We start from the raw sequence: 27449 nt of genomic DNA, 5'->3' as shown, positions 1-27449 counted from the left end.
GAAGCAAAATTAGGAGCAGGTGTTTAGATCATGTGCTCCATACCTCCATTACTGTACAGTAAGTAACAGTTACTTGCCAATATTCTCCCTTTTCACTGGGGCTTTCCCTTCTCACCAATTATATTTTATCTGTGAGTATTTTCTAAAGTTTGTTTGTTTGTTTGTTTATTTTCTATCCTGCCTTTATTATTTTTATAAATAACTCAAGGCAGCGAACATACCAAATACTCCTTGTTTACACACACACACACAGACAATTTCATGCTCAATGCAAGTACTGCATTGGAACTGTGAGTTATAGAATCACACAGCAGCTGATCATCTGAACATACTAAACTTCTTTAAGTATAAATGAAAAAGAAATATTTCATGCAATATTTCAGGAACATTCCAGTGTTCCATTTTCTTAACAATGGACTTCCAGAGTTCTGCAGCCGTTTTGCCTAACAATAGAAAGAATTCCATGTACACCAACAAGGACCTGCTTAGCTTCCCCTCAAATTGCCAACAGATCAGATTCCTGGGATTTCCCACCCTGTAGCCCTCAACTTCTATAAAAATCTTTGCTTTCTCATTATTTGGGCTTCTTTTCTTGTAAAGTTTGGACCTAACAATCCTTTAAATGGTAGGTTATTTCTCCTCAGTGTTGTGTTCTGTTCTTCTGAATTTTTCACAACAAAGTTTTTCTTACAGGTTATCTTGAGCTATTTCAAAATACAGGGCAAAAACCTCAAATGAAGAATTTGGCTTGAATCCAGAGATCCTATGGGTAGAATTCTTCTCCTAGACTTAATAATCAAAGAGAGAAGGGGAAAGTCACTTTCAGCTCTAAAATACTGGGTAGGTAAAGGTAAAGGTTTCCCTTGACGTAAAGTCCAGTCGTGTCCGACTCTAGGGGGCGGTGCTCATCTCCGTTTCAAAGCCTTGGAGCCGGCGTTGTCCATAGGACACTTCCGGGTCATGTGGCCAGCATGACTCACGGAACGCCGTTACCTTCCCGCCGAAGCGGTACCAATTAATCTACTCACATTTGCATGTTTTCGAACTGCTTGGTGTGCAGAAGCTGGGACGAGCAACGGGAGCTCACCCCGCCGCGCGGTTTCGAACCGCCGACCTTCCGATCGACAGCTCAGCGGTTTAACCCGCAGCGCCACCGCGTCCCCTAAAATACTGGGTACATATCCATAAAAATGTGGAAAATGCAGAAAGCTGAATTGAAAATCAGGGAAAATCCTACATCCTTCTTCCTTTTTTCTGAACAAAAGAAATCCCATCAATGAAAACTTGTTCATAGGATCCCTGAATATAATTCCATTCTTGTCACTTTGGATCCATGCAAATACTTGGCCACTCTGGGAATTTGTATTGTGTATAGCCCAGCTAGCAACTCTCTGGTTTCAGATTATCGACACAAACAAAATGAACAAAAATATCATATGAACTCTGGAACTTGATCAGTAGAAGTTTCCACATTAAAGAAACTGTTCTCTCTTTCTCATTCTGTGTGTATATGTGTAATGGTATGTGAGAATGACACTGGGAGATGGGAGGAGAAATGCTGCCTAGGGAACAATCAGATAAGAGAGGGTACATTCGGCAGCTGCTTAACAGGCAGAGAAAGAAACTTAGAAAGGAACCTCCCTAACTTATCAGGCCATAAAAGAGTTGGGAGATTTGTACTTTCAGACTTGCAAGATTGTGTTAATGTAGCCTTACAGTAAAGTAGAATTAGCTCATCTGATCGTGTTTCCTGTCTGGTCTACTTGGGAAGGCTAATAATATGTGTGTGTATTTATATGTATATTGTGCATATTCATTTTTCTTTGCTTGTCCACTCAGTTTATATTTACTTTCCTTGGTAAAAGTGAACATCTGTTTTCTAGTTGATTCACAGCTCTTTCATCTTTATCATATCATCTGGACTCATACCATTTGGATTAATAATTGTGCAGCATGTGCAGGAGATGACCAAATATTTGATCCCAGAAGAATTAGTAGCTTAATAATGAACAATTTAGCTTAATAATGATCAATTACTCTGAGGTAGACAAGTTCAGTTGTTTTGGCAGAAGGCATATAAATCTAAGAGCAGATTTTCTTAAGAATCTGTTCAATAGCCTGGACTGATTAGCCAGTTTTTTACCCCTCTGACTTTACCTAATTTTATGTCATCTGCAAATTTGGTAAGCATTCTCAAACTTTTGATACTTTGACTTCTATAGTTGCATTTTAAGCTTTGGAGCTTGGCTATGAAGCATTTTCTTATCTTACTGAATTCTTACTGAATCTCAGTATGAAAGGATTGCCTGTTGTATGTTAATATATTTACTGAAAATAGAACTTTATGGCCTGGATATGATAGACTATATATACTGAGAAACTTATTACAAGATAAGAATTATGAGAACTGTACAAATGGCATAAGCAACTACAGTATGTTGATATTTGGATTCTGGCTTTTAAGTTGAAGCATTTTTGCTTTAAGATGCAACAATTACGGGTATAATTATGAAACTTTTTCCATTACAGCATAAAACTACCAGTCATCTGGTACTGAATTTCTGCAATTCATACAGGAATTCTCAAATTTTGTTGTACCATGATCCCCTGAATCAATAACTTAATTTTTCTGATCCTATGAATATTGATGATATTCATATTATTAGCTGGAAATGAGCCACTCATTAGTGTAGCCACTTGTGGCTAAATTGAACAGTGGTATCACTTCTCCCTGCAATTTAACCATGAATGCTGGTCTTTACCTTTTTATTATTATTCATTTTTATTAATCATTTTTAAAGGGAAAGAAAGAAAAGGAAAAGAATAATTGATACAGAGATATACGATTAGTAAATGGACAAAGAAGTTACTGAAGTTGGATAGCTTGTGCTTGGTATATCATTGAAGGAATATTAACCGCAAAAAATAGAATGCATTAAGTTATTTTTACAATAAGAAAAAGGGTTTTAGAGATCCTTTTGAACCTTTGAGCTGAGTGCCAATGTCCCCACTATTTTGTTATTTAATAATGCAAAAAACAAAGATAGAAAGTAGGAAAACTACTACTGAAAGAGTTACATTTTTTCCAGTTGTCTGAGGCTTTTTGCACTGAGTAGTTCTGTGTACAATTTCATAAGAATGAGATATGATTTTGAAGAGATGCTCATATATTTTAACTGGCTTAAATTTTTCATCTTATCTGATTGACTCTATTAAGCCTAATCCAAAGCAATGGGACTTCATTTTTCTCTAACTGTTCACCTTCATCCCACTCTGTTGAACTCTAGAATCCAGCTCCCATTACCCATAATCAGCTGGCTGGGAATGATGAGACCTGAACTCTTCCCCCAACTAGAAGCAAGCTGACTGGGGAAAGATTTTATGGCTGAGCATCTGGTTACCCACAGGACTGATTGCTCCAACCAGAATTGGCCCTATTAGGTTATCTCACTTTCAGGAGATAAAGGGAGCTGAGGCCAGGAGGTGCTGCTTCTCAATTGGTAGTGCCAGTTCTTTAGAACAGTCTCCCTGTGGAGATCTGGCTGTTTCCTTCCATGATTTGCATTCAGAAAGATGCTGAAAACATAATTATTCCAGAGGGCACTCTAACCCGATTGGGCAATCTCTTTTATTTTTGTGTTGTTTTATCTATATTATTGTTATTTAATTTGTATGCCTACGGTGGATCTTAATTTTTTTTTTACATAGTGTTAACCTCTAAGAGTCATTTGATTCTGATGGGATAAAATATAATAAATTAAAGAACAAATAAGCCAACCGACTGCTGAAGGCTCACTTCTGGAGAGGCCAGCCAGCCTCTTGTGGCATGGCAGCTGGCAAAGCTGCTCCAAAGAAGTGGCAAAAAACCTGCAAGGCCCAAAGACTCCCAAGGGGCAGGTATGTGGGTAGCCAGGCTTTCCATTCTCCTGGACAGGTAAGGAGCTTCACCCTGGGCAACAGCAGCTCTTGGCTAATGGCAGTGGAAGCAGCTGAGTGAGTGTGTTTTTTTTTCCTAGTAACTATCCAGAGTGGTGGGATTGGCACTGCACTCTCCCTGGTTTTAAGGAGACACTATGTTGGGCCCAGCTATGTGCCTCTCAATCAACTGAGCACTACATACAGTGCATGCTCCCTCCTTCCCTCCTCCTCCTCCAGGTTTCTGAATCTGCAGACATTGTGCTTACTGCCTCAATGTGCACTTGCCTTTCAGTCCTTCTGGCCACCAAAGCAGGAGGCGGTGGTTTAGGGCTTTGGTTCAGTTCATATGTGTTGCAGTTCTGCTTTGGTCTTAGCATGCCAGCTGATCCTTGTCCCCATATTCATTTCATATCCATCTGGTCAGGTGTGTGCTATGTGCAGCATGGGCTCTGTAGTCTTTAAGCTTCCTGTCCAGCTGTGCTTTGACTTCCCTGGCCATCCAGAAATTTTGCAATCCCACTCAAATTTTCTCACAGTCCTTTGGGTGAGTATGACCTTCAACCTGAATACCCTGGTTACAATTCTGACTGCTGACCTTGGGGGCTGAGTGAGAAGGTAGAAGCCCAGTTAGCCCTGAAATAACGGCTAGGTTGCAGATTGGATATTCCAAGTAGTCTTAGGCTAGGGTGGGATGTGATCATTAACCACTGTTCCTACTCCTATGGTGAATAATAATTTCAGTTTGTTTTTAAAAGGTTTAAAATATCTATCAAATAAAAATCACTACAACAGAATGGAATCAATTGGTATGGAGAAGGCCTGGGGAGGAAAAGTCCCTAATGTCTAAAATAAGATTAGGTATAGGTCAGTTGTATTGCCTTGAAAATATAAATGACAGAAACATCGGATTACTATTGCTTATGTTCTTAAAGGTAGATTTTAAAGAAAATATTGTATATTAAATGAAATATTTATTGGTGGTTTACAAAATATCAGTACCAGAAACATTATAATTTTGTTCCTTTCCCAAAAATATAGTTCAGTATTTGAAGTAACCAAATAACAATTAGATGTCAGGTCTTTCCAATAATTAGCTTTCTAAGTCTTTTTCGTCCCTGTACATTATTGTTTTGTGGTTTCATTTTGGCACCCTTTCTAGCTTCGTTTTCAATAACACAGTTCCCTTGTTTACAAAAATAGTTAATGAAAAACCTACTCTTGCTTACTAACGTATTATCTGTATTCGTTAATGGTGTGCTACCTCATTGCAATTTTACTGCGTCAAGTATAGAACTAGTATGATTTTTAGTCAATGTTCTTAAGATAATTTTAGAAGTGTGAATAAATCTTTATTACTTACATAGGTAATGTATCCTGTCCTGATAAGATGTACCAATATATATAAACTTCTATCCTGCTATAATTTATTAAATTTATATATGTATAAATGTACAACCTTTCTGTGAGGCTATCAATAAAAAGCAAAAATAGTAATGAAAAATAAAAAGAAATCAATTAAATTACTTCAGTAAAGAAAATGATGAAATAGCACAACCAGTTAAATTTAAAGGGGCTGTAGAAATTGAGGATTCAGGCCATTCCAGCTGCTTGGTAATAATGTGTAGTGTGGCTTAATTCAGTTTCACCTAGTAAATATCCACATTGCTTTCTAGGTTTGCTGATATAAAAAGTGTAATGTTTCATGTATGGCAAAAAACAGAGTGGAGACTAATAGTATTTGTCTTTTTGGATCTGGAATAAGGAAATGTTTTCTAATCCCTAAGTACTTAATATATATTGACATGAATGATATCTTCCACTGACAGATGTACCAACTTAAAATGCCATCTCAGACTGATGTTAAACTAAAGACTTTATGGCTGTAACATCTTGTTTAATTTTGGGGACTTACTTCCTTTTCCATTGTTGAGTTTTTGAAGCATCTTGCTTGATAAGAATTCTCTTTGGCACATTCGTTCATGCCATCTTGGTTAGTCCCAATTAATGTATTATCTACCCAATTATGGATTTTGAACTTTATTTTTCAGCAAACAAATTAGCATAGATGCCGAAAGCTTGGCAAGACCACTGCAGTAAAAGTTTACAGTACTGAAGTGTTATTAATGCTGCCGAAAGTGAATGGGAAACATGTTTTCAAATGTATATTTATTGAAAGAAATATAGACTCAGTGGTCTGGAAATGATACATGCATAAAAGTTTATTGCATGACTTTTCTTTACTTGATCATGTTGATCAACTTCAGAAATAACACTATGGAACAAACAGCTCAAAATGTCTTTATGGATCATGCCATTAGAATAAAGGAGTTGAGACAAAGTCTTTCATTGCCTCTTCCAGATAGTTCTTCCATTTATATGAATACAAGATACAGTATGAACTGGAACATATATGGAGACAAGTCTGCACCTCAAGCATTTCTGCACTCCCAGTATAAATTTTATATATTTTGATGATCAAATCACAAATCACTTTGAGATTTTTCCACATTCTGTCTCTGTCAAGTTAGATTTATATCTTTTGTGTTGTTATTGAGATCCACAAATATTAAAAACAATAGGAAGCTTTGGGGAACATTAAGGATTCTGTTTTCAGAAAACAAACTATGACAGTTCTTTATCTGTATACCTATGAACTAACAAAATCATGATTAAATCATATGATACAACTAATGATTATTTAATTTTATAATCTAGGACTGTAGACGAGCTGTGTAATTTATCTGTGTGATTCTGATCTATGTCTCTATTGTTCCATATATTCCAGCGTCAGTATTCATCTATATCCTCAAATTATAGGCAAAGGAAAACAAGATTAAAGATCTAGATTTGTCTTACATTTTGTAAAAAATATTTTTTAAATGTGTGGCCTTTCCATAACAGTAAGGCTTTCTTAGAATGTTATGCCTGTTTTTTTTTTTTTTACAAATGCTTGGGTACATTATATAACCATAATGTACTCAAATGTTGAGGTAGTTAACTTAAAATAGATTTTTTAAAATAATGAATTGAACATGATAATATTAAATAGCATGCTATTTGGGAAAGTAGTGTATATGCTAATGGCAAATGAATTTTAGAAATATTACTGCATATCTTCCTTAATAGATTTTTAAAATCTATGTTACTGCACAATGCTGTGTTTGCAACATTATTAGCAACAATAAAATATTACTACTATTTTGTATTTACATGGTGTATCTTAGCTTTATTGTCAGATGCAAAATACATACATTGACCCATAACTTAATAATTTGGACTTTTCATTGGATTGGAATACATTAAAATTATGAATTATCCCTTCAAAAATAGCATTACATCAAAAATAGCATTAAACCTATGTCAAACTGTATTTCCATTTATTAGTGGTTTGTTAACTATTTCAGCTCCATAACCCCAAAATAAGCAAGTATTTTAAATGGATAATAAAACATCAACAATGTGATAAAATTTGCATTTAGCAACAAAGTTTGTATATTTCAAAATAAGCTCCTACTTCCATCTTGTATTAATTAGTGAATCTTTATTTCTCTTTGCATTTATCATTCTCCTTAGGTAAATTGTCCATAAGACCAGTGATTCCATTGGCAAATTATCCAGAAAATGCTATCAGTGCACATGGTGACATTTGTGCCACTGGTGTATTTGCTGTTATTGCAGTAGTCTAATTAACCTGGCAGCAGTCTCTTCTGGCCAGTGTTCTTTCCTTTGTTTGTTTTTTCATGGCACCACAGCTCTAACCTTTATAGTCTCCAAACTCCTCAAAATAGATCTATTTATTATTGATTCTCTTCCTTCCTTCCTCTTCTTCTTTTTTACTCTTTTCACTTTCTTTTTTTGACTGGCAGTATCATCCAGACAAACAGAGCACAGATGTGCCAGCAGGAGAAGCGGAGGCGCGCACACAGAGGTTCATCGAAATTGATCGAGCATGGAAAATTCTAGGAAATGAAGAGACAAAAAAAGAGTATGACCTGCAGCGGCATGGTAGGTTCCTGCCGAGGAGTGCTGTAGCAGCAGCAGCAGCAGCAGCAGCTCTCAATAGCCGGAATTGTGGGAGTAGCTTAGTGATGCTTTTTGAAATAATATTTGTTCAACTAAAACATTTCATTTGCTTCTATCCTGCTTTCATATTTAAATGCCTTATTTATATTGATTGCTACATCTGCATTAGGCAGTAAAAACATTAAATTACTTTTGACAAAGCATTAGGTGGTACTGTTCTAAATGTAACGAATTTAGAATTTAGATAATAATGAGTTCATTTAGCCATTCTTCATTTGACAATATTTAAAGCATTTTCACTAAATGTTCTTAATTACTTGAGACACGCCCTTTGCTACATTCCACTACTACATTTTAAATTAGTTTGAGTAATTTATGTCAAAGGTATACTGCAGCATGTGGTTTTATGAACACTTTGCAATAATTACACTGTATACTTTCTATCACCTTTTACAAATCAAGCACTGTCCTAGGATATTTTTCATAAGGCAATTATGCCAGCTAGTTTTTAGCAAGCAAGTTGTAAATCAAATTCATTTAACCAGGCAGTTCCAGCATACATTTTTGTATATCTCTTGAAATATAGCATTGTAAAACAGTGACAGGCTGTTGTGAAAAAGAAAGGGAAAAATGTAGGTCAGATCTGTCACACATGGGCTACCATTACATGACGTGATAGGCTGTCTTTATGCTCTGGCCTCAGGATAGGAGTCCCTCAGCCTTCCATTAGAACCTTCAATAAATGTATATCCACCCTCCATGTTAATGGGGGGAGTCAATAATAGTGTATTGCCTGTGGGGAAAACACTCAGTTGCACTCTGCAGTAACACACTCTGGTCTAGCATTGACGTGTAGCTACCACCACTTTTTAGTGTGTCTGATAAAAGCTCACTGTCTCTGCAGCATGTTATTGAATTCCCTTCCATTGTACATTGGCACACCATCAAACCTTTTTCTCTTGCTGTTTTAACTTCCCTGCTGTGAAGGTTGCCACAATTTTATTTGAGAAACAAAGGCTTAGTCAGTGTGGCTGGCAGATACATATAATATACTGTGTAGACAAGCTTATTTTTGCTCGTTAATTATTTGAAAATGTGCAGTGGACAAAATTATTTTTGATCTAATTGTGTGGCTTAAAGCTTAAGGAAAAATAGTACTTGTTAGAAAAAAAATGGAGCCATGTTTTTTTTTTTTTAAAAGCTTGCCTTTTGTAACAACTGGTAGAAATTGTTTTATTTCATTCCAACTTATTACATAGTTACTTTTGAAATACAAATATAAATATAAATAAAATATTAATATAAAAGCTAGCCTCATCCTTTCAGGCAAGGTGGAGAATTAAGATTTTATTGTTTATTTGTTTATTTAGTGGAGCTTTCCTGGACTTAAATTTTAAAATGTTTAGAACTTATCCAGATATATTTGATTTGGTTGAATATGGGCACTGATGTACATTTCTTGTTCTTCTGAGAGGGTAGACAGTTTTTTTTGAAATAAGTTGTTTAATAGTAGTGTGTGTACTAATGCTTGCTGCAGTCAGTGGAATGGCAGCACATATGCATAGGGCACAGAGCTTTTGTTTTTAGCTAAATTGGATATGTTAGCTGTTGCCTTCATTGGGATGTTTCTGCCAGTAGAAGTGATTAAACCACCAGAATATCTCTAACTTGCTTCACATTATCTCCAAGCTGGGATTCCTGGCTTACTGCTTTTCTAACTACCCTGAAAGTGATCACAAGAACAATGATTGGCACTGGATATGGATAGAAGGATTCTTCTATGATAGAAGAATAGCAAGCCAGAGATTCCAGTTAGGATGTAACACTAAACCAACTATTGATTGTGGCTTCTTTACTTAAACCTTGCCACAATCACAAGAAACAATTGGAACACAACTCCTCAGCATGTTAAACCAAGAAAAACTAATTGGGCAGCATTTATTAGCACTTTTATTTTATGAATAGGCAAATGTCTGAGGATTTCTGGCTTATGTTTAAGTTAGCAAGATAACCAGCCATGATCAACCCAATTGATCTAGAGTTGGATGCTTATTTGCTTTTCTTAAAAATATTGAATAGTTAATTTATTTTGGTAAGTAGATCTACAGAAGCAGCAGATTAAGTACCAGGAAAATGTGTATAGGGTTCAACTATTTCTTAGAAACTATTGAATAATAATATACTGAAAGTATCAGCAAGAAGTTTCAAACATTTAATTAATAAAGTTTCACAGTAACTTTGTCATACTTAGATGCTTATAATTCTCTAATTGCTGCCACCTAAAGTCACAGTTTATATACATTATTTGATTTTCTCAGGAGATGTGTAACTTTGTCCCTTACTTTCATCTTTTTTAAAATGTGGTTTCATAGATTTGTGTGGCATATATTTTAAATCAAGTTGCTTCTAGATGTCTCATGAGTAAAATTTAAAAGGCAAAAATTTAAGATTGTATAACTTCTATTAGATTGTTTGCTTGCAGTTTCTATGTGTATGTAAAATCTAATTGTTTCTGTCTACAAATTATTCACATGGCTGTTTTACAATACTTAACACCTACTAACCACTCTTTCCTAAGCTTTTTCATTACTTTTAAACTTCGTTTTCATTTCAGTTTCCCCAATATACTACTATTCCAACTTATTTAGTTTAAGACTGTCTTTTCATACACTTCTAAATAAAGATGGGCAAACAATTCAGATGAGCATTTTAATCACAACTTTGCCTAAGAGTGTTTTAAAAAGTGAAATCCACTAGGACTTCTTGGGGACTGTAATCTCCAGGGAAGCAGAAGTGTGTATTTTCAGTTTGAGCCCCTCTCCTCTGGAGTAGTTTGCTCCTGGACACCCCATCCAAATGTCCCTTTCCCTTCTTGCTTTTAGAAAGTCAGTTGAAACATGACTGTTTCATCAGGCCACGGGGCAGGAATATTATGACTGCTACCTCTGGTGAATAATGGAGCTTCAATTTTGGGACCATTAATTGTGGTATTCCTGTTCTTCGTTGTGTTTCTGTTTGTTGGTTTTTATTTTACTTTTTTCTTTTTTTCCTATGAATTTGTTGGATTGTTATTGTTAACATTCTTATGTTAATTGTTTTAATCAAACTTTATGATGATGGGAATTGTACACTGCTCAGAGTTGGCTTTAATTAACAGCTTAAAAACCTTGCAAAACAAATAACAAATATCAGCAATTTCACATTGTGGTTCTTTAACTACCCTAAGGTGACTATAGACCAGGTAATTAATTTTTAATCTGTCATTGAGACTTAAACAATTTACTTCCTGTCACCTCTTTGCTTCTGTTCTATAGGCTAATTCGAATACATTGATATGTCCTCCATCTTTTTTTTTTTTTGGTGAGAATCTCAGTATCCTTCTGTAGTTGAACTTCAGTGTGCCTGACATTCATTGTTATGGGTTCTTGCTTCATGTTTGTCATTTCTTCAATAAGGACTGCAATAAAGAATGGTCCTCTAGATATCTTTGAAGCACAAAGTCTCATTGTAATGCTGGCTAGTGTTTATGGGAATTGAGAGTTTATAAACATCATTAGATGCATTCATTGTACTTTCCTTCTTGTCAATTTATTTATTTTGCTAAAGTTTATGCTTTTTGTTCTAATTTACCAAAGAAATTCTGAAAAAAATCTTCTTAAAGCTTCCATGATTATAGTTATTAACTATACTGACATCCTGATACATTTGGTGGAATTTCTCTCCATCTTAAGTTCAAGTCAAGCTTCTGTAATACTGGATTTGAAAAATAATCAAACTTTCTGGTGAGACTTTACCCTCTTTACTTTCCCTTTCACCCTCTTTCTACCAATCTCTTAAATATTGGGAAGTTTGCTCTCTTAGTCAAATGTGGTTGTGTTGGGAATTACCTACTTACATCAAAGTAACATATCAAACATGATAAGATAATGAGTACCTTTTCAAATCAGGACAGTTACCTTTATGGCTCAGACAAGATGCTAGGAACTATTTAGGGTTATGTCTAGGATAATTTCAGTTTTGTTTTGTCTTCATAGCTAATTTTTCTAAGGCATGATCATTTAACATCTTGAAATCATAAGCAGGACACACCTTATTCTCTTCTATGTGAGAGTGTAACATAGTTGTCACTCTGGTTTTATTTATTTGCTTATTTTATTTTATTTATTTGTATAGCCGCCTATCTCAGACCAGTGACTCTGGGAGGTGAACAGTCATAAAAACAATTAAACAAATAAGCACAGTACAAAAAGAAATTAAATACAAATAGCAGCCAAGAGACATTAAATCCATCAGTGCCAGCACAACCAGCTATTACTATTATCGAACTGAAGATCCATCAAAACATTGTTGAGATGGGGGAGGGATGATGATATGCTCCGATTCAAAACTTATTTTGTGGCCTACTATTGATACTAGGGTGATTTTTATGAAAGAATCTGTCCCAGTAAAACTTTTATTGGACTTCCTTTAATCTTTGACATACAGAATAGCTCCATTTGCAATATGTCCTCCCTTATCTTTCCTGCAGAGCAGAGGTAGGCTATCTCACAGACCACACGCAATTCTGGTAAAGCTTTACTGAACTCTGCTTCTAATAATGATTTAGTATTTATTTATAAAATTATTTCTGCATTATTTTTCATCCACAGGAGAGTATAAAAAATAATAATACAGTAGATTAAAAGTAGGAAGTAACAGAGCATAGTTGATGTATTTAAAATTATATAATGGCCAATGAAGAACTGAAACGTTTTTATGCTTTCTGAAAACTTAACAAAAGGTCCAATCTTATTTCTGTAGGAGGAAAACACCATAGCCTGTCTAGGTGGAGAGCATACAGAAAAGTCTTCAAAGGAAATCTTAAACTATAGGCAAAATCATACAGAAGGAGGCAGTCTTTCAGGTACATTTAGGATTTATTGTCAAGAACCATCACTCATTATCCAATTGGATAAATAGCTGGATAAGCAGCTACCTCATTCACCTTCTAAGAGATGCTGTCAACTCTGAGTAACAAAGCAAGATTGTCAATAAAATGTTTTAGAAATTGTTCTAGTGTGTTGCTAATTGTTCTCTCTCATTTCTCATTTTGGGCCCAAAATGTAGCAGTTCCTCTGTGTTACAGATTTGATTTTGAGATGGTGACAAATCTGGGCAGGAAGCAAGACAGTTCCTATAATCAAAACATTTTTTAAAGTTACAAAATAGTTGTAAAGATGCACACTTAAACCTGAGGTTCTGCCTCATATATTCTAGGCACTTTTAACCCATGCTAGTCTTCTAATTTATTTTAACCTTAACAAATATGTCTTAATTCCTATGATTCTAGAATTATTTTCTTATTCTATACTTTTAATCATGTAATCTACACTATATTCCATAGTATACCTGTGGGTTTCCTACTCCAGTTTTATCTTGCCCTTCCTCGCCAACTCAGACTCTCAGTTACTTGTGTGCCAGGATGAAGAATGTGCAGTTTGATGTTTGGGCCATCTGTCAGTTTGGACATTGGAAATTCTGGCAGTCGTCTTTCCACTGCTGCTGTTGTCCTGGCCTTGGCTCTATGTCCTCAGGCTTCCTAAAGTTGCCAGCACCCTGAGCCTTTAATGGATGGTGGTGGCTAGTGCCTTGGGCTTCTAATCTGAATACTAGTGCTCTGGACTGCTCTGCCAGCTCTCTGGTGTATTCTGCCAATACACTGGACTGTTCTGAAAGACATCCTAGGCCATCCAAGTGCCTGCAATCTGGGCCTTTTTTGATTGCCAGCACATTGGGCTGCTCTCATTTGTTAGTGTTCTGGATTGTTTGGCAGAGGCTTTGCCAACATATTCTGACCACTACTGTCTACATTCCTTGCCACTAATACCACCCCATTCCAGCTGCCAGTGTTCTGCTGATGTGGCTTCACTCAGCATTTTCACTCCAGCTTTTTTCCTTCAACTTCCCAACACCATCATGCACTCTGTTGCAGTGGAGCCCTGTTTAAAGGGCCAGCTTGTAATACTTTCAAGGGTAGGGTCTGTGAAGGTAGAACGGGAAAGGAGGTATGTGGCCTTTTCTGCCACCCTGTACTTTTCTATACATTGGATCTTGAAACAACTATGTTTGACAATAGTGGCTGAGTTCATACATGCTAAATAATGAACCATGATGCTTGTGTTCATTGTGTTTAAAGCAAGGTAAAAGGTAAAGGTAAAGGTTTCCCTTGACGTAAAGTCCAGTCGTGTCCGACTCTAGGGGGCGGTGCTTATCTCCGTTTCTAAGCCTTGGAGCCGGTGTTGTCATAGACACTTCTGGGTCATGTGGCCAGCATGACGACTCAGAACGCCGTTACCTTCCCGCCGAAGCGGTACCTATTGATCTACTCACATTTGCATGTTTTCGAACTGCTAGGTGAGCAGGAGCTGGGACGAGCAACGGGAGCTCACCCCGCTGCGCGGTTTCGAACCGCCGACCTTCCGATCCGCAGCTCAGCGGTTTAACCCGCAGCGCCACCGCGTCTTCCCTTAAAGCAAGGACAAACAAATATATTTATGGTTTGATGCCATATTGCTGGCCTGTTTCACAACCACAAAGCATTAAAATGAGGTGTCCCTCTTTTTGGTTGTTTTATCTCAAACATCTGCCTACCAAGTATGCCTATCTGAAGTTAATCAGGAGTTGGAAAATATTGTAGAATCTTTTAATCTTACTGAATTTGGACTTTGAAATCTTTATGGTAGATGAAGATTATTCCTTTAGTTTTTGCATTTGAGACAGTAGAATTGCAAATCCATAAAATCCTGTTTTTTATATTTCCTATAAAGAATATAGAAAATTAAAAATAATTTCATAATGTCTCAACTCTTAAATTCATTTCTTACATATTTTATAATGCAAACATTCTATAGTATGTAACATTGCTTCAGAAGTAATCTTTAAGAATGCTATTAAAATGCAATAAACTTCTTCAAATGGCATAATACAGTACAGCTTAAAAAGAAACGACATAGTATATGCTGCCTTGTTATCCTGCCCCAAAAGTGAGACATGTGTAATAAATGCAGAATACATGCATTTATGCAGTTGTCACATATTAGAGACAGAACATTGTTTGCAGCCATATCTCATTTCCACTCCGTCTTTTTTTTTTTTTTAAAGGAAAACTATTTCTTGTTACGAGGAGAAACTCTGGGGTAGGGCCCAAAAGGTAGGCTTCTTAGTGGTAGGTTTTGCTCTGGATGAATATGGATGGAACCGGTTTTAAAAGTACATTTGAAAAGTTATATAAATGGTATTAAATGACTGACATAATTCTTAGAAAGAACTGATACCATAATTATAAAGGAAAAAATGAACTGAAGAAAGAAAATACTTGCTTCAACAAGCTCCACTGAAGACCTATATAGTAGTAGTTCTTCTTGATCTATCACTAAGGTTTATTAGTCAGTAACTGAAAGATAATGGTTCCTCTACCTCATTCTCATTTCTTCCTCTTTCACTGGCAGCAAAATTTTAGATGTAAATGGGTTAACTTTGTTTTAATCTGTATCTATTTAATTTATTGAAGGTGTGCAGAATTGGTTAGGTCAGAGAGGTTTTATTGATCCAGTAATTATCTCTAACTTGTCTGATTTGTTTTAATTGCCTTCATTAAGATTAATTTAGATGGAACTCGTTCCCTGGGGATCTGTAGTGTAGATTTCAGGTAAAATTAGAATCACAATTTAATGTTGCAAAAAGGAAGAAGAGACCACAGCCCAACTTGATACCAGTTAATCGGCCGCTAATTAATGAATTGCGTGGGGGAGAAATCATACTTTAATATTAAAGTGCTAATTAGAATTTTTTTCACCAATACATGAGGGCAGTTAAAATAAGTGTTTAATTTCACTACCAATACATTATTCATAGTTAACTACTGTGGTAGCAGATTGGATGCGCCAAAATGGAGAACATCAGTATAACATTTGTTCTAAAATATTTCTTTCAGATTCAGTCAAGAGGGTTATGTGTGCTTCTGGTTAAATGTGAATCCATTTGTTGTGGAATGCAAGATACAGCATGTCTTGATAAACCTCTAGGGTTGTTCAGCAGGTGCCATCAAATTAAATGTTCTAACTTCATTTCTTCCTTATATTGATCTTGATTCGTGGTTTGGTGTAGCCCCTTTCCATATTTTATCTCTAAACTTTTAAATATTAAATCCATTTGATTTCCTAGTGACACATTTGTACCTTTAATATATCTATATTTAAATATTTATTAAAACTTTGCCAGTATATTGATATTCAGCATATCATACTGAATAATTGTTATTATTTAGTTTGAGAAAATAAGGAATCCTGATAGTTAAACTAAGGTTTCTCTCTCTCTCTCTCTCTCTCTCTCTCTCACACACACACACACACACACACACGAAATTGTAATTATGTATGCAGAGAAGTGAATGATAAAGTAGCATCCTCTATGGAGACTATTTCATTATGCTGTCAGAAAACCATTATTACACTGTAAATCTCAAATAATTTGTTAATAGATTTGCCAGTGTCACTGATACTATGAGTTAACTGTCTATCCACCATCCTGTTTTACACTCTGCATTTGTATTATATAGTGCTTTGTGTGCTACTCCCCCTCTTTAGGGGGAGATGGGTGTTAATAGAAATTTGATTAATAAATAAAAATAAATAATTGTGATTATTTTATTTTATCTTATCCCGTAAATATCAAATACCATTGTTGCATCATTCTGGTTTTTTATTATATATGTCTTAATCTCCACAGAGAGATATCTGTGTGTGACATTTGTATCTATCAGCACACACTTTCTGGTAGGCACACTTTGTGATAGGTAAACTATAGTTAATCCTTACAATACTCTCTGTAGAGATTTCTGAAATCTTTATTGGCCTTGAAAGTTTGGGTTGTATTTCAAACCCAACTATCTCAGATATGGCCTATCATTTCCATACACAAGTTGAAAGGTTTTTTTCAAAATGTAATAGGAAATGTAGAGATACATTATACAGTCTATCTTCAGACACAGAAGTGATTCAATTTTATATGTTATAATGTAAGCATACATTTTTTAAGCACTGAGTACTGAAAATGAATTAAGATCAGTGGGTTTCAAAGTTCATCATTTGGTGGATTATTTCCAGGGCTTCCAATGGGAATGGCGAAATGAATGGCTGTGTCCACTGGTTCAGCAGGTGGAGCAGACAGCACAGTAGCTTTTTTCGGGCTCAGGCAGGTCCTGAAGCCCAGAAACGTTCTCCGGATCAAGGAGAATACCTGGAATCATCCCATCTGTCCTCCAGACGGCTGCTTGCAGCCAGAAGATTGTAAATAGCGTTTTGCATTCAACTGGTAAGAGTCAGCTGAGAGGTGGGGATTCATCACTTTCCAACTGCGCTATAGCCTTAAAGGGACACTAAGACCAGCCATCCCATTATTAAATCACCAATTTGTATTTTTTTAAAGCATACATACCCTAACAGCAAAGAGAAGCTGGTTCTCTTGGTGCTTAATGTTATTTTTGGGGTTACTTTAAAAAAAAAAAAAGTTTTGGAATTCGTTTTCCTTCCAAAGGAAATTCCAAAGATTGAGACTAAAACAGTTGTCTTCCTGTTAATTATTTTTGTGGTAAATTTGAAGATACCAGTGTTTTCCTACATGTTGAATCAGCTGATTTGAACCTTCAGCTTTCTGTTTTCACTTTCCCTTAACTGTCTGCTGTCTCACTCCCACTTTATATAAACACACTTTGGAATTTCTTCATATCTTTGACTTTTGCTGGTTAAGCTCCATGGGGACACCATAATCTACTGTGTGAGACATGGAGGATTTCAAACAGATTCTTTCTGACCTTCACCAGAATTTTAAACAGATTTCTTCTGACATCTATCGGGCTTTTATGCAAGATATCCAGGATATAGTGGAGAATATGAGATCAAAAATGTGCCATCAGGTTGGGATGTGGTGGATGAAATTGAGGAACTTAAGAGTGATAGAAACTTTTTTTCAAGACTGATTGAGATTTTTATCAAGATGCTGGATGAAGATTGGATAATGGAGTTGGAAGAATCTAAGGGAGAGAATGATCTGCAAGCCATAAGTAAAATCGATCTCCTGGTGGAATGCCATGAAAAGAACCTTTGAGTGGGGCACTTGGGCTGTCTGATATTTTCAAGAGGAAAGCTCTGTGCATATTGTGAGGATATGTAACTGCTTTGGTTTATTTTGAAGTGGGATAAGGGTTGAAGAATGTTCATCTGGTTTGCTTTATTCCCTTTCAAAGATATGGAATAACTGTTTTGAATTCTTTCTGTATTTTGGGTTTATTAAGGTTGAGATTATTAAAATTGTATTATTAAGTATAATAGCAGACAACTTACGTGCTTTTTAATTTGATTCTTATAGTAGAAATGTATAGATTAGTGGTAGGAAGGGAATAATTAAATGTTTTATCTTTTGGAGGGGAGAAAGAGGTTTAGGAGGTTTATATGCATTTTTTTCTTTATTTTAATCTAAGGGGGAGGAATAACTTAGTAATTTTTATTATGTATTAAAGTAGAATGATTTAACAGAAATAATGTGGTGTTTTGGTTTAATATACAGTAAGAGATTATGGAAATTTTTGTATATCCTTGCTGTTAAAAGTCAGAAGCCACATCTTTTTGTAAATTTGAAAAAAAATTCTTTTGTGTTTTTGCACTTTTTTAGTTTTTTTCTTTCTTTGTAGTTTTTTGTTTTTTTTGTTTTTGTAGTTTTTATTCTTTTCTTCAAACTTAATAAAATTTACTACCCCCCCCCCCAAAAAAATTGCTGAATTATTTCCATGTACGTAGTATAGAACTGAGGTGAGGTGTCCCAGAAAATCATTTCACATATTCTAAGCTTAGAGTTTGAATGTCTAAGTTAACACAAGAACATTTTGTTGAGGTTATAAGGAGTTTGCAAATTTATTACTGTGATAAAATTGAGGTTTAATCACAACTAATATTTGAAGATGTTCATGTAGATGTATTTTTCTCTATATATAGAATGGACAGGAGTTAGTAGCGTTATTAGATTCTATCAGATTCTCTTTTTTTTAAAAAAGGACTAGATTTTGTGATTGTGGTTATAACACAGGTTGTATGCCTTATAACACAAGTGCAACAATTAAAATATAATATGAAATGATTAAACCTGAGTTGTTTTAACACAAAAATTTAAACAAAAAATCACTATTCTCAAAAATAAAGTATCATCAAGCAGTATCCTTAGTAATAAGTTATACTGATGATACCTGACCTGAAATTGACAGCTGACCCTACTCAGTGGCCTCATACAAATGTTACATAAAAGAAGCAAAAGCATCAAGACCTGAGGCAGAAGTTAGGGGCTTTGTCCTTGATTCCACCAACATCAATTGGAACTGCCCACAGAGGAGAACCACTGCAGTACAGTGCCCCTCAATTCTAGTCTCCATAAGTAGTCCAGAAGGACACCCTGCTCAATTATATTGAAAGCTGCCAATCAACAAAAATAACTCTGGTGGCACCACCCTTCATCCCAGCTCCACCATAGGTCATCAGTAAATGTGATCAGTGCTGTCTCACTACTATGTCCTGCTCTAAAACCCAAATGAAAAGTGTCCAGATAATCCCCCAGGGCCCTCTGGGGCTGTAGCCCAACCACCTTCTTGACAACATTCCCTATAAAGAGAAGGTTGGAGACTGGATGAAAATTATTCAAGACTGTTGGGTACAGTGATGACTTCTTGAGGAGGGGGTGTACCACCACTTTCTTCAAGGTAGGTGGAACTACCTTCCTCTCTCAAGGAGGCAGACACCACCCCATAGACCCAACAATATATGATGTCCTGGGCAGCCCTTGCAAGTCAGATGGGACATGAATCTAATAAACATGGTTATGTTTATGTAGTCCCAAGGACCCTATCCACTTCCTTGGGAGTTACAGGCTCAAACTCATCCAAGCTAACCATGCAAGACTGTCCCTCAGATACCTCAATAGGACTTTTCCAGTTGACGTCCAACTCCAAGTGAATCTGAGCAACTTTCTGAGCAACTGGCCACGCAGATGATCCTGTGGCTTGTTGCTCCCCAGCAAGGAATGAGTCACAGGCCCACTGCACAACTATCTGCAAATGTAATAAATGTAAGGAAATAACTATGTTTGGCCACATTCATTCGTTCATTCAATTTATATAGACGCCCATCTCAGACCAGTGACTCTGGGCATCTAACAATCTTAAAAAACAGTCAAAACAGTACAAAAGATTAAATATAAATAGAGCCAAGAGATATTAAAACCCGTCAGTGTCACCCTAACCATGAAATGGGGCCTTTTATCACAATTACTAGCATGGACTCAAACTCATGCTTGGTCTGGTTTACTTTTCATCTTCCTCCAACAGTACTATAGATGTCTCTTGTAGCACTTCATCTCCTGGAGCTCCTTGGAAAATCAAAGAGCACACTGAGATCAACACACAGCAATAGGCTGTATAGGTGCAATCTGATCCAAGGCCCTCATCGTGGGCCTGTTCCAGGGCATGACTAAAGCCTTGGCCCAACTGCCTACCAGATCCTCAGGAAAAATCCCAAACTCCCGCAGGTCCACTAGTCACATGGGATAGACCAATCTAGCAGGTCCTACCAACCAGGGTGGGGTAGCAACAGGCAAACCAAAGAACGATGAATGATCTGACCATAACAAGGTATTGATGGTAATGACCACTACCAGATCATGTCACGACTGCCCGAAGACAAAAAAAAAACATTGGTGTGATCCCTGGTGTGTATGTTGGGTTGTCAACGACTTAAGTCAGGATCATGGTGGTCATGAACTCCTAAGCTGCCCTAGATTCTGTGTTGCTCAAAGTGAAGTTCAAGTGCCCAAGAACTAGCAACCTAGGAGACACAACAGTTGACCCAACAACATTTTCTAGCAGATCAGGCAGGGATAATGCTGTGCAGCAGGGATAGCAGTACAAGACCAAGACTCTAGACTCAACTTCAATCAGAAGGTCTCGCATTGGGTTGTTTGCAGAGCAGGGCCTCTGAAAATCATCAAGGCTTCCCAGATGCTAATTGCCACCAGCAACACTTGGGCTTATGCCAATCACAAGATTCAGGTGGGCACATCTCCAAGAGGGGAACACCCCCCCGAGTGGGAGTGTTCAGTTGGAAAATAAGACAACTTAATGAAAACTATCCCTTTTTTAGACTTGTCATCTGCATACAGTAGTTGAAAGCATCTGACAAGCTTACAATCTTATGACTCAGGAGAAATACTTCATTTTTCAACAACCTATTGATTCTGTGTAGTATCTAGAATAAGAATGTATTGTTCATTGGTATTGTTCTTCCTAAAAGGACAAGCATACAAATCCTAAGGTGTGCTAACATGCTTCAGGAGAAAAATAATTGAATAAGGAATGTTGAAATTTAGTATTATACATCAAAAACATGAGCAGTTGGGGGAAAAATAAAACTGGATGGGGCAGAACTGCATTCACTGTGTTTGTCCATTTATTTTGACTGTAAGAATGTTTTTACTGTGCCAGAAAACTCTGTATGAATGAGACCCAGTGTGGTGTAATGGACTGGAACCATGTTCTCATCCATTATTATCCACAGAGGCTCATTTCTGTGAAAGAGCCAGTCTCTCTCTCAGTCCAACCTACCTCACAGAGTGGTTGTTGTAGAGAGAAAACACTGTGTTTGACAGTGCTGACTTGAATAAAAAGCAGGAGATAAATCAGTATGTTGCTCTGAACTTACAGCCTTTATCTTACATAATGCTGCTGGAATTGAAGAGATGTTTCTGTTTTCTCATAGAGTATGAATTAGAACAAGAATGGCCAGTGGATACTCAGGTTTCACTTGAAGATATGACCTGGAATCACAGTAAGCTATGTGAAACCTTATATGTAAACTGAAATGTTAATGTAAGAATGAGCCCTGCCAGAATGGCAAGCAAGAAGCAGGTTGCAGAGGTAACAGCTGTTTTGCATTTTATACCCCAGAAACTTGTACTCAAAAACTTGGGACCCCTGAAACCGGTGGTTCCATTTAGCAATGAAGTCAAATCAGAAGATGTTAGAAATAACAGTCATTGCTTTGTCTAGGTCCCCTTTAAAAGCATCAGTACCAGTAACTATTATCTCATCCTATTGTAGCAAGTTCCATCAGTTAAATGTTTGTGTGAATTACTTTAGTTACTAATTTAGATTTACTGTTTGAATTGCATCTCTGCCCTTCATTATCTTTTTCTAATCTTAACAAATCCTAGGTGCACTTTGATTGCTGTTTTTTTACTGTCCCAGCTTTGATACTGTTTTGGCATACAGCGAATTGCTTTATGTAATGATTCATTGTATGGTATTTACCTGACTTGATATGTTGATAGTTAGAAAGTCTTTTTGGCAATAAGTGCAAGTGATTGCAAGCATGCCTGTAGATTAATTTACAAGTATTTCACCATGTTTTTTTTTTCTTCAAGCTGTCAAAGATTTCTAGAATAAAGCTACACCACACAAGGCATTTATAAACTTTGGATTTATCTCTCAACCACAACTGAAAAGATGTGGGTACTGCCTGGCTTCATTCAGTGAGGGAACCTGAAATATCCCAGAGATTCCTTTCTTATGCAAATTGTTTATTGTTCTACCTTATTTAATTTAGGTTCTGTTCATTACAGTGGTATGAGGAATCACTGAAGCTGCTTTATTTTGTTTCAACAGATGATTACTGTTATTCTTTCATATGCCGATGTGGTGGAAAATACATTGTTTCCAAAAATGAAGTTGAAGATGTTTCGCTAGTAAACTGTGACACATGTTCACTACTTATAGAAATTATCTGAGGTGCCATCCAGGAAATACACCATGCAGCTGGATAGTCTGAAAAGTTTAATATGCTAATATAGAAAGCGGTAAAAAACTGTACAATAAATCTTACGTTTAAAACGAAGTCTGTCAATTCTACATCTTGAGATGCAAAACCTAAGTGGTGATGTTCATTTCCTCTGTTCTATATGAGCATTCATCTCTGTATAAATGAGCATTTCCCAACCATACGGTGCACAGACGTCTGGCTCTGAGAATTCTCAGGACAGGCACTGCAGGCACTGCAGTCCTAGAACCTGAAGTCCAGACCATTGGAGGTTGCCTAGATTGGAAAAGGATGATTTAAATCTAGATGTGCTCCAAAGTTTGGAAGAATTGAAATAACACATTTTTTAAGGATATTTCATCTTAAAATTGAGATGAAATTACAGTGGGATTATAAGCCAACTGAAAAGTGTTATTTTGAAAACAGTCATGCTGCAGATTTAAAATCAACATATAGCTCCTTCGAAGTACTCGAGCCTCCAGCATACCATTTGATAGACTTGAAAGAGTACACCAATGCTTATTTGTAATGAGGGCTTTAATATAGTTCACAATAGGTAGCTTGCATTCCCGGATGTAGACTTGTGTGTAACTAAAATGGTGTTCATTATTAATATAAAATTTATTCATTTTATATTTATGCCACCCACTTCATGGATTCTTTTTTACAGTATACCATAATAGTAAAGAATAGTCCAATCTGAAATTGTTTAACTCTTGCATTCCAAATGGCTGAACATGTCTGAAAATTCTGAGAAGGTATGTGACCATAAAAATTCTTAGGCTATTTAATAGAAAAAAATTACAAATAATCCTGAATCATGATACATCATTTATTGAATATAAAAATATAAATCACTTTTGAAAGGTTAAAGAAAGAGATGACAACATAAATCAATTAGTCTTTACAAATCCTGTGACCATTGGGACTTGAACGCAGAAATCCAAAATCAGTCAAAGGCCAAAGCTGTGAAATAAAATAAATAATTATTTAACATACTGAGCATCCTTCAGCTTTCCTCTATTTCAACTGAAGTGTTAATACAGGAAACTGACATTTTAAACAGGCTAGCAGCACATGTAAGACATAAATTCTTCACTTAAACTGTCCTACTGGGGAGTTTCTCCAATGAAATATGTTCATTTAATAAATAAAATATTTGGAATTATCTGTAATGAATTGTAATTCCAAAATCTACTGCTCATCTGGATACACTTCACTGCAAAAATACATATTCAGTGGTGATTGATCTAGATTTTAAATGATATATTAAGACTGTTTATAAAATTAGACTGTGTATATTGGTTTAATTTTTCTCATTTTTTCTATTAAGGTTAAATATTTTAATTGTTAATGTGAATATGTATGACCAATTCTCATTACTTTAAGATGGATGTAAGATTATTATGGAAGATATTTTTCTTTCTGCATATGTAAAACATCATTGATACTCCTTAGGCACACTCAACTAAAATAGTTGAATTGTGAATATGATGAGATATGAGAGTTAACCAGCAAACTACAATTGCATAAGAAACAGTACAAATGGGATACACCAGGGCTGAGGCAGGAAGCTGAAATAATCTTTCAAAATATATCTGTCATTAAAGTCTTCTCTTTGTGGGAGAATAAACTAAATGCCATAAAAACATTTTTATAAAATGATCCACCACACTAAAAGCATGTTACGCCTGATATTGAGGAAGAGAAATAGGGCTTCTATAAGAAGAAGCCTTACACTACAGCCATTTATATTATTTGACACTGTGAACATGTAAATATTGATCTGGAAGATTTTCTACTTCGATTTCTGAAAAGCTTTTAGCAAAGTCCTGCACCGAGGGTTTCTGAATCAACTAAGCAAACAAGGAATTAGAGTTCAGGTCCTCTTAGGAATCAATAACTGGTTAAAGAAAAGTAGTAGTGTAGGAATAACTGAAGAGAAACAAGCAGTGGAGTCCCTGAAGGTGTGGAATGAGTGGTATTTTAGGACCTGTTGTGGAAGTGAAAGAGCCTTCTGCTTGTGCATAAGGCAGGTCACTGATTTTCTACATATCACATCAAATGCTACCAGGGAAGACACTGTGATATCTGTGAGGCAGGAAGGGAAACCCCACTGCATGAATTGTTTGTTGGATCCAAGCCAGTATATTGGGTATAGTTATGTTTGTCATATTCCCCCCCACCCCCAGTGTTAAAAAGGGACTGCAAAATAAAAATGCTAGGTCAGCATGGTGCTGTTTTCATACATGAAAAATGGACACCAAAGGAAGGATTGTTTGGAGAGATTGTGTGTGTGCATGCACTATTATATAGGTAGATACTTAACTAATACTTTGTAAAGGTTTAAACAGTCTTGTTTAAGAAGATCATGTTCTCTTGTAACATTTTAACACCCTGGTCCCTGTGTTTCACTAGCTAATGAACATGTCTCATTGTCACAGCTTAAGCCCCAAGACTATAACAACTGTTAAATTAACACATTTTAGATTGTAGGAATATACCTTAAAGCAAATTCGTCCTCTTATCAATCCATATGGAACAGGACCATAACACCTGGAATCTGTAGAATTCCTGAGATTATCACCTTCTAACCAAACATGTCCTTTAGGTACCTGAGAAATATTAAAATTAAAGAACAAATATGTAGATGAAAAGCAGTGCAATTAATACAGCCTAGTTTCATCCTTTACACGATTGCACTAAATGAATAATTTTACACTTCTAGATTCAGGGGGAGGAAATCCAATAAATATTCTTTCACAGGCTCCTCAAACAGTGTGCAACACAAACAAAAATCTCCAAATGAAGATGTTAAGTTAGGCCAGTATGACAGAGTCATTTATTTAATAGACTTCAAAAGAGTCATTAGGATGTTGACTGAAAATCTTGCTCTACTGTCACAGTAACAGCATAAGCAGGGCAGCCGCACACTCATCAACATCCTGGGGCCAGCACTAAGGCTAGACCAGTTAGTAAACCTCTGATGAACTAAATGATAATTGATTGCGACATCAATTACAAATAATCTCATCATTTTATCAGAGAGGACTTGTCAAAGTTCTAATTAATATCACAGTTCATTCTATGTGCAGGCAGGATTCACAACACCTAATCTTGTATTAATGACCATCACAAACCAGCAAGTCCCTCCTTATAATTTAAAAATTAATAATGGTGACCTTACAGTGTGACAGAACCCTTTTAATACGGACCACATACGAACAACATGCTAGAGATTCAGCCATAAAGAAATTCCATTATATCAATCATACTAACACAATGGCTACAGTAAATAGAACAGTTCCTGGACTTTTACACACTGAAAGAACTCACAGGCTATTAAAACTGATGTGAAGCTAAACATTTTAGAACTTGGAAAAGAATGAAAATGAATGAAAAGAAAAATTAAAATGATCATAGTCATTAACTGCAATTGGTATTAAATAAGCTCACAAGGCACAACTAGACATTTCCAAGTTAATTAACTACACTATATTATATATAGTGTAGTTACAGCCAACAAGTTTCATACATCTGTGACAGCTGTATCTGTTCACAATGCATAATCTTTTGAAAATGTCCATTTGTGTCCTATGTGATCCAGATGAAACAGTCCTAAGCTAGCTCACCCAACTGCCCTCAGCAGTCCAAATGGGGCTTTTGTGAAGCACAAAGCCACCCCTTGACGTAAACATGTGATTAAAAAAAATTATTTAAAATGCCAGATAGGACAGGGACGTCAGAGAGGTGTATAAAAATACACTGGAGCCCTGTGTGACATACTCCTAAAGGTAGTACATTGTCCACTCTCAATACGTGTTCTGCAGTAAGATTCCTAGTTAGAAGCCCTCAGTTTATTTGTTCCCTTCCATCCCAACTAGATGTTAGTAAAGATCTTTGCTGGTATATTCAACGTAGGGACTTTTAGCTACCATTATGATTACTACTGTGCCCATTGCTACTTCTCTGCCCAGAAGGTTCAACAGTAATCAGGTTGCATATTTCAGATTACTAGGTGAAAACAAAGCAGCAAAAAAGACGACTTTAAAAATCACAATCCAGTCCAATTAAAGCACAAATATTACTTTGTTGATTCAGCTTTTGACCTTTGCCAGAGCTAAATAAAATAGTAGATAAAAGTGCTGACATTTGAAAGGATTCTCCCATTATAAAAGCAATAAAAATGACTATAATCGAGTGCTTTGTTTGGAAGTTGCCTCCTTTCCTACTCTACAAACAGATCTGTAACAACAGATGAGTTAAACAAAAACCAAACCAATACCCCCCACCCCATTAGCAGATAGGTGAGCTACAATGCTTTAGAAATGCAACATCCATTCAAACTTGCTAACCATTCCATTAATATAATCCATGTAATGTTTTAAGTATCTGTCAAATGCTAGAGCTATTTCATAATTTATTTAGAGGCTTTTACAAATTTTACTTATGTTAAAATTGCCGTAGGAAACACTTTCAGATACAGGTAGTCCTCACTTACCGACCACTCATTCAGTGACCACTGGAACTTACAACAGTGCTGAAAATAGAGACAACCGATCCTTGAAGTTGCAACCCTTGCAGCATCTCCACGGTCATGTGATCAGAATTCGGGTGCTT

The 27449-nt window shown here is 36.1% G+C and overlaps 2 protein-coding genes across 2 annotated transcripts in view; one reads left to right on the top strand and one right to left on the bottom strand.

Moving 5' to 3' along the window:
* Nucleotides 1-22907, top strand: part of DNAJC24 (DnaJ heat shock protein family (Hsp40) member C24) — a 37509-nt gene extending 14602 nt beyond the window's left edge. Inside the window, exons 3-5 of the mRNA XM_063289537.1 lie at nucleotides 7785-7923; nucleotides 21774-21842; nucleotides 22679-22907. Of these exons, the coding sequence (XP_063145607.1) occupies nucleotides 7785-7923; nucleotides 21774-21842; nucleotides 22679-22800 (330 nt within the window). The 3' untranslated portion in view covers nucleotides 22801-22907. The remainder of the gene's footprint in view (nucleotides 1-7784; nucleotides 7924-21773; nucleotides 21843-22678) is intronic.
* A 740-nt stretch (nucleotides 22908-23647) lies between these two features.
* IMMP1L (inner mitochondrial membrane peptidase subunit 1) overlaps nucleotides 23648-27449 on the bottom strand; it is a 37875-nt gene continuing 34073 nt past the window's right edge. Inside the window, exons 5-6 of the mRNA XM_063289536.1 lie at nucleotides 25334-25444; nucleotides 23648-23795 (exon numbers count right to left, since the gene is read on the bottom strand). Of these exons, the coding sequence (XP_063145606.1) occupies nucleotides 23727-23795; nucleotides 25334-25444 (180 nt within the window). The 3' untranslated portion in view covers nucleotides 23648-23726. The remainder of the gene's footprint in view (nucleotides 23796-25333; nucleotides 25445-27449) is intronic.

This window comes from Candoia aspera, chromosome 1, assembly GCF_035149785.1.
Source record: "Candoia aspera isolate rCanAsp1 chromosome 1, rCanAsp1.hap2, whole genome shotgun sequence".
NCBI lineage: Eukaryota > Metazoa > Chordata > Lepidosauria > Squamata > Boidae > Candoia > Candoia aspera.
This window is presented reverse-complemented; position numbering and strand designations above follow the sequence as displayed.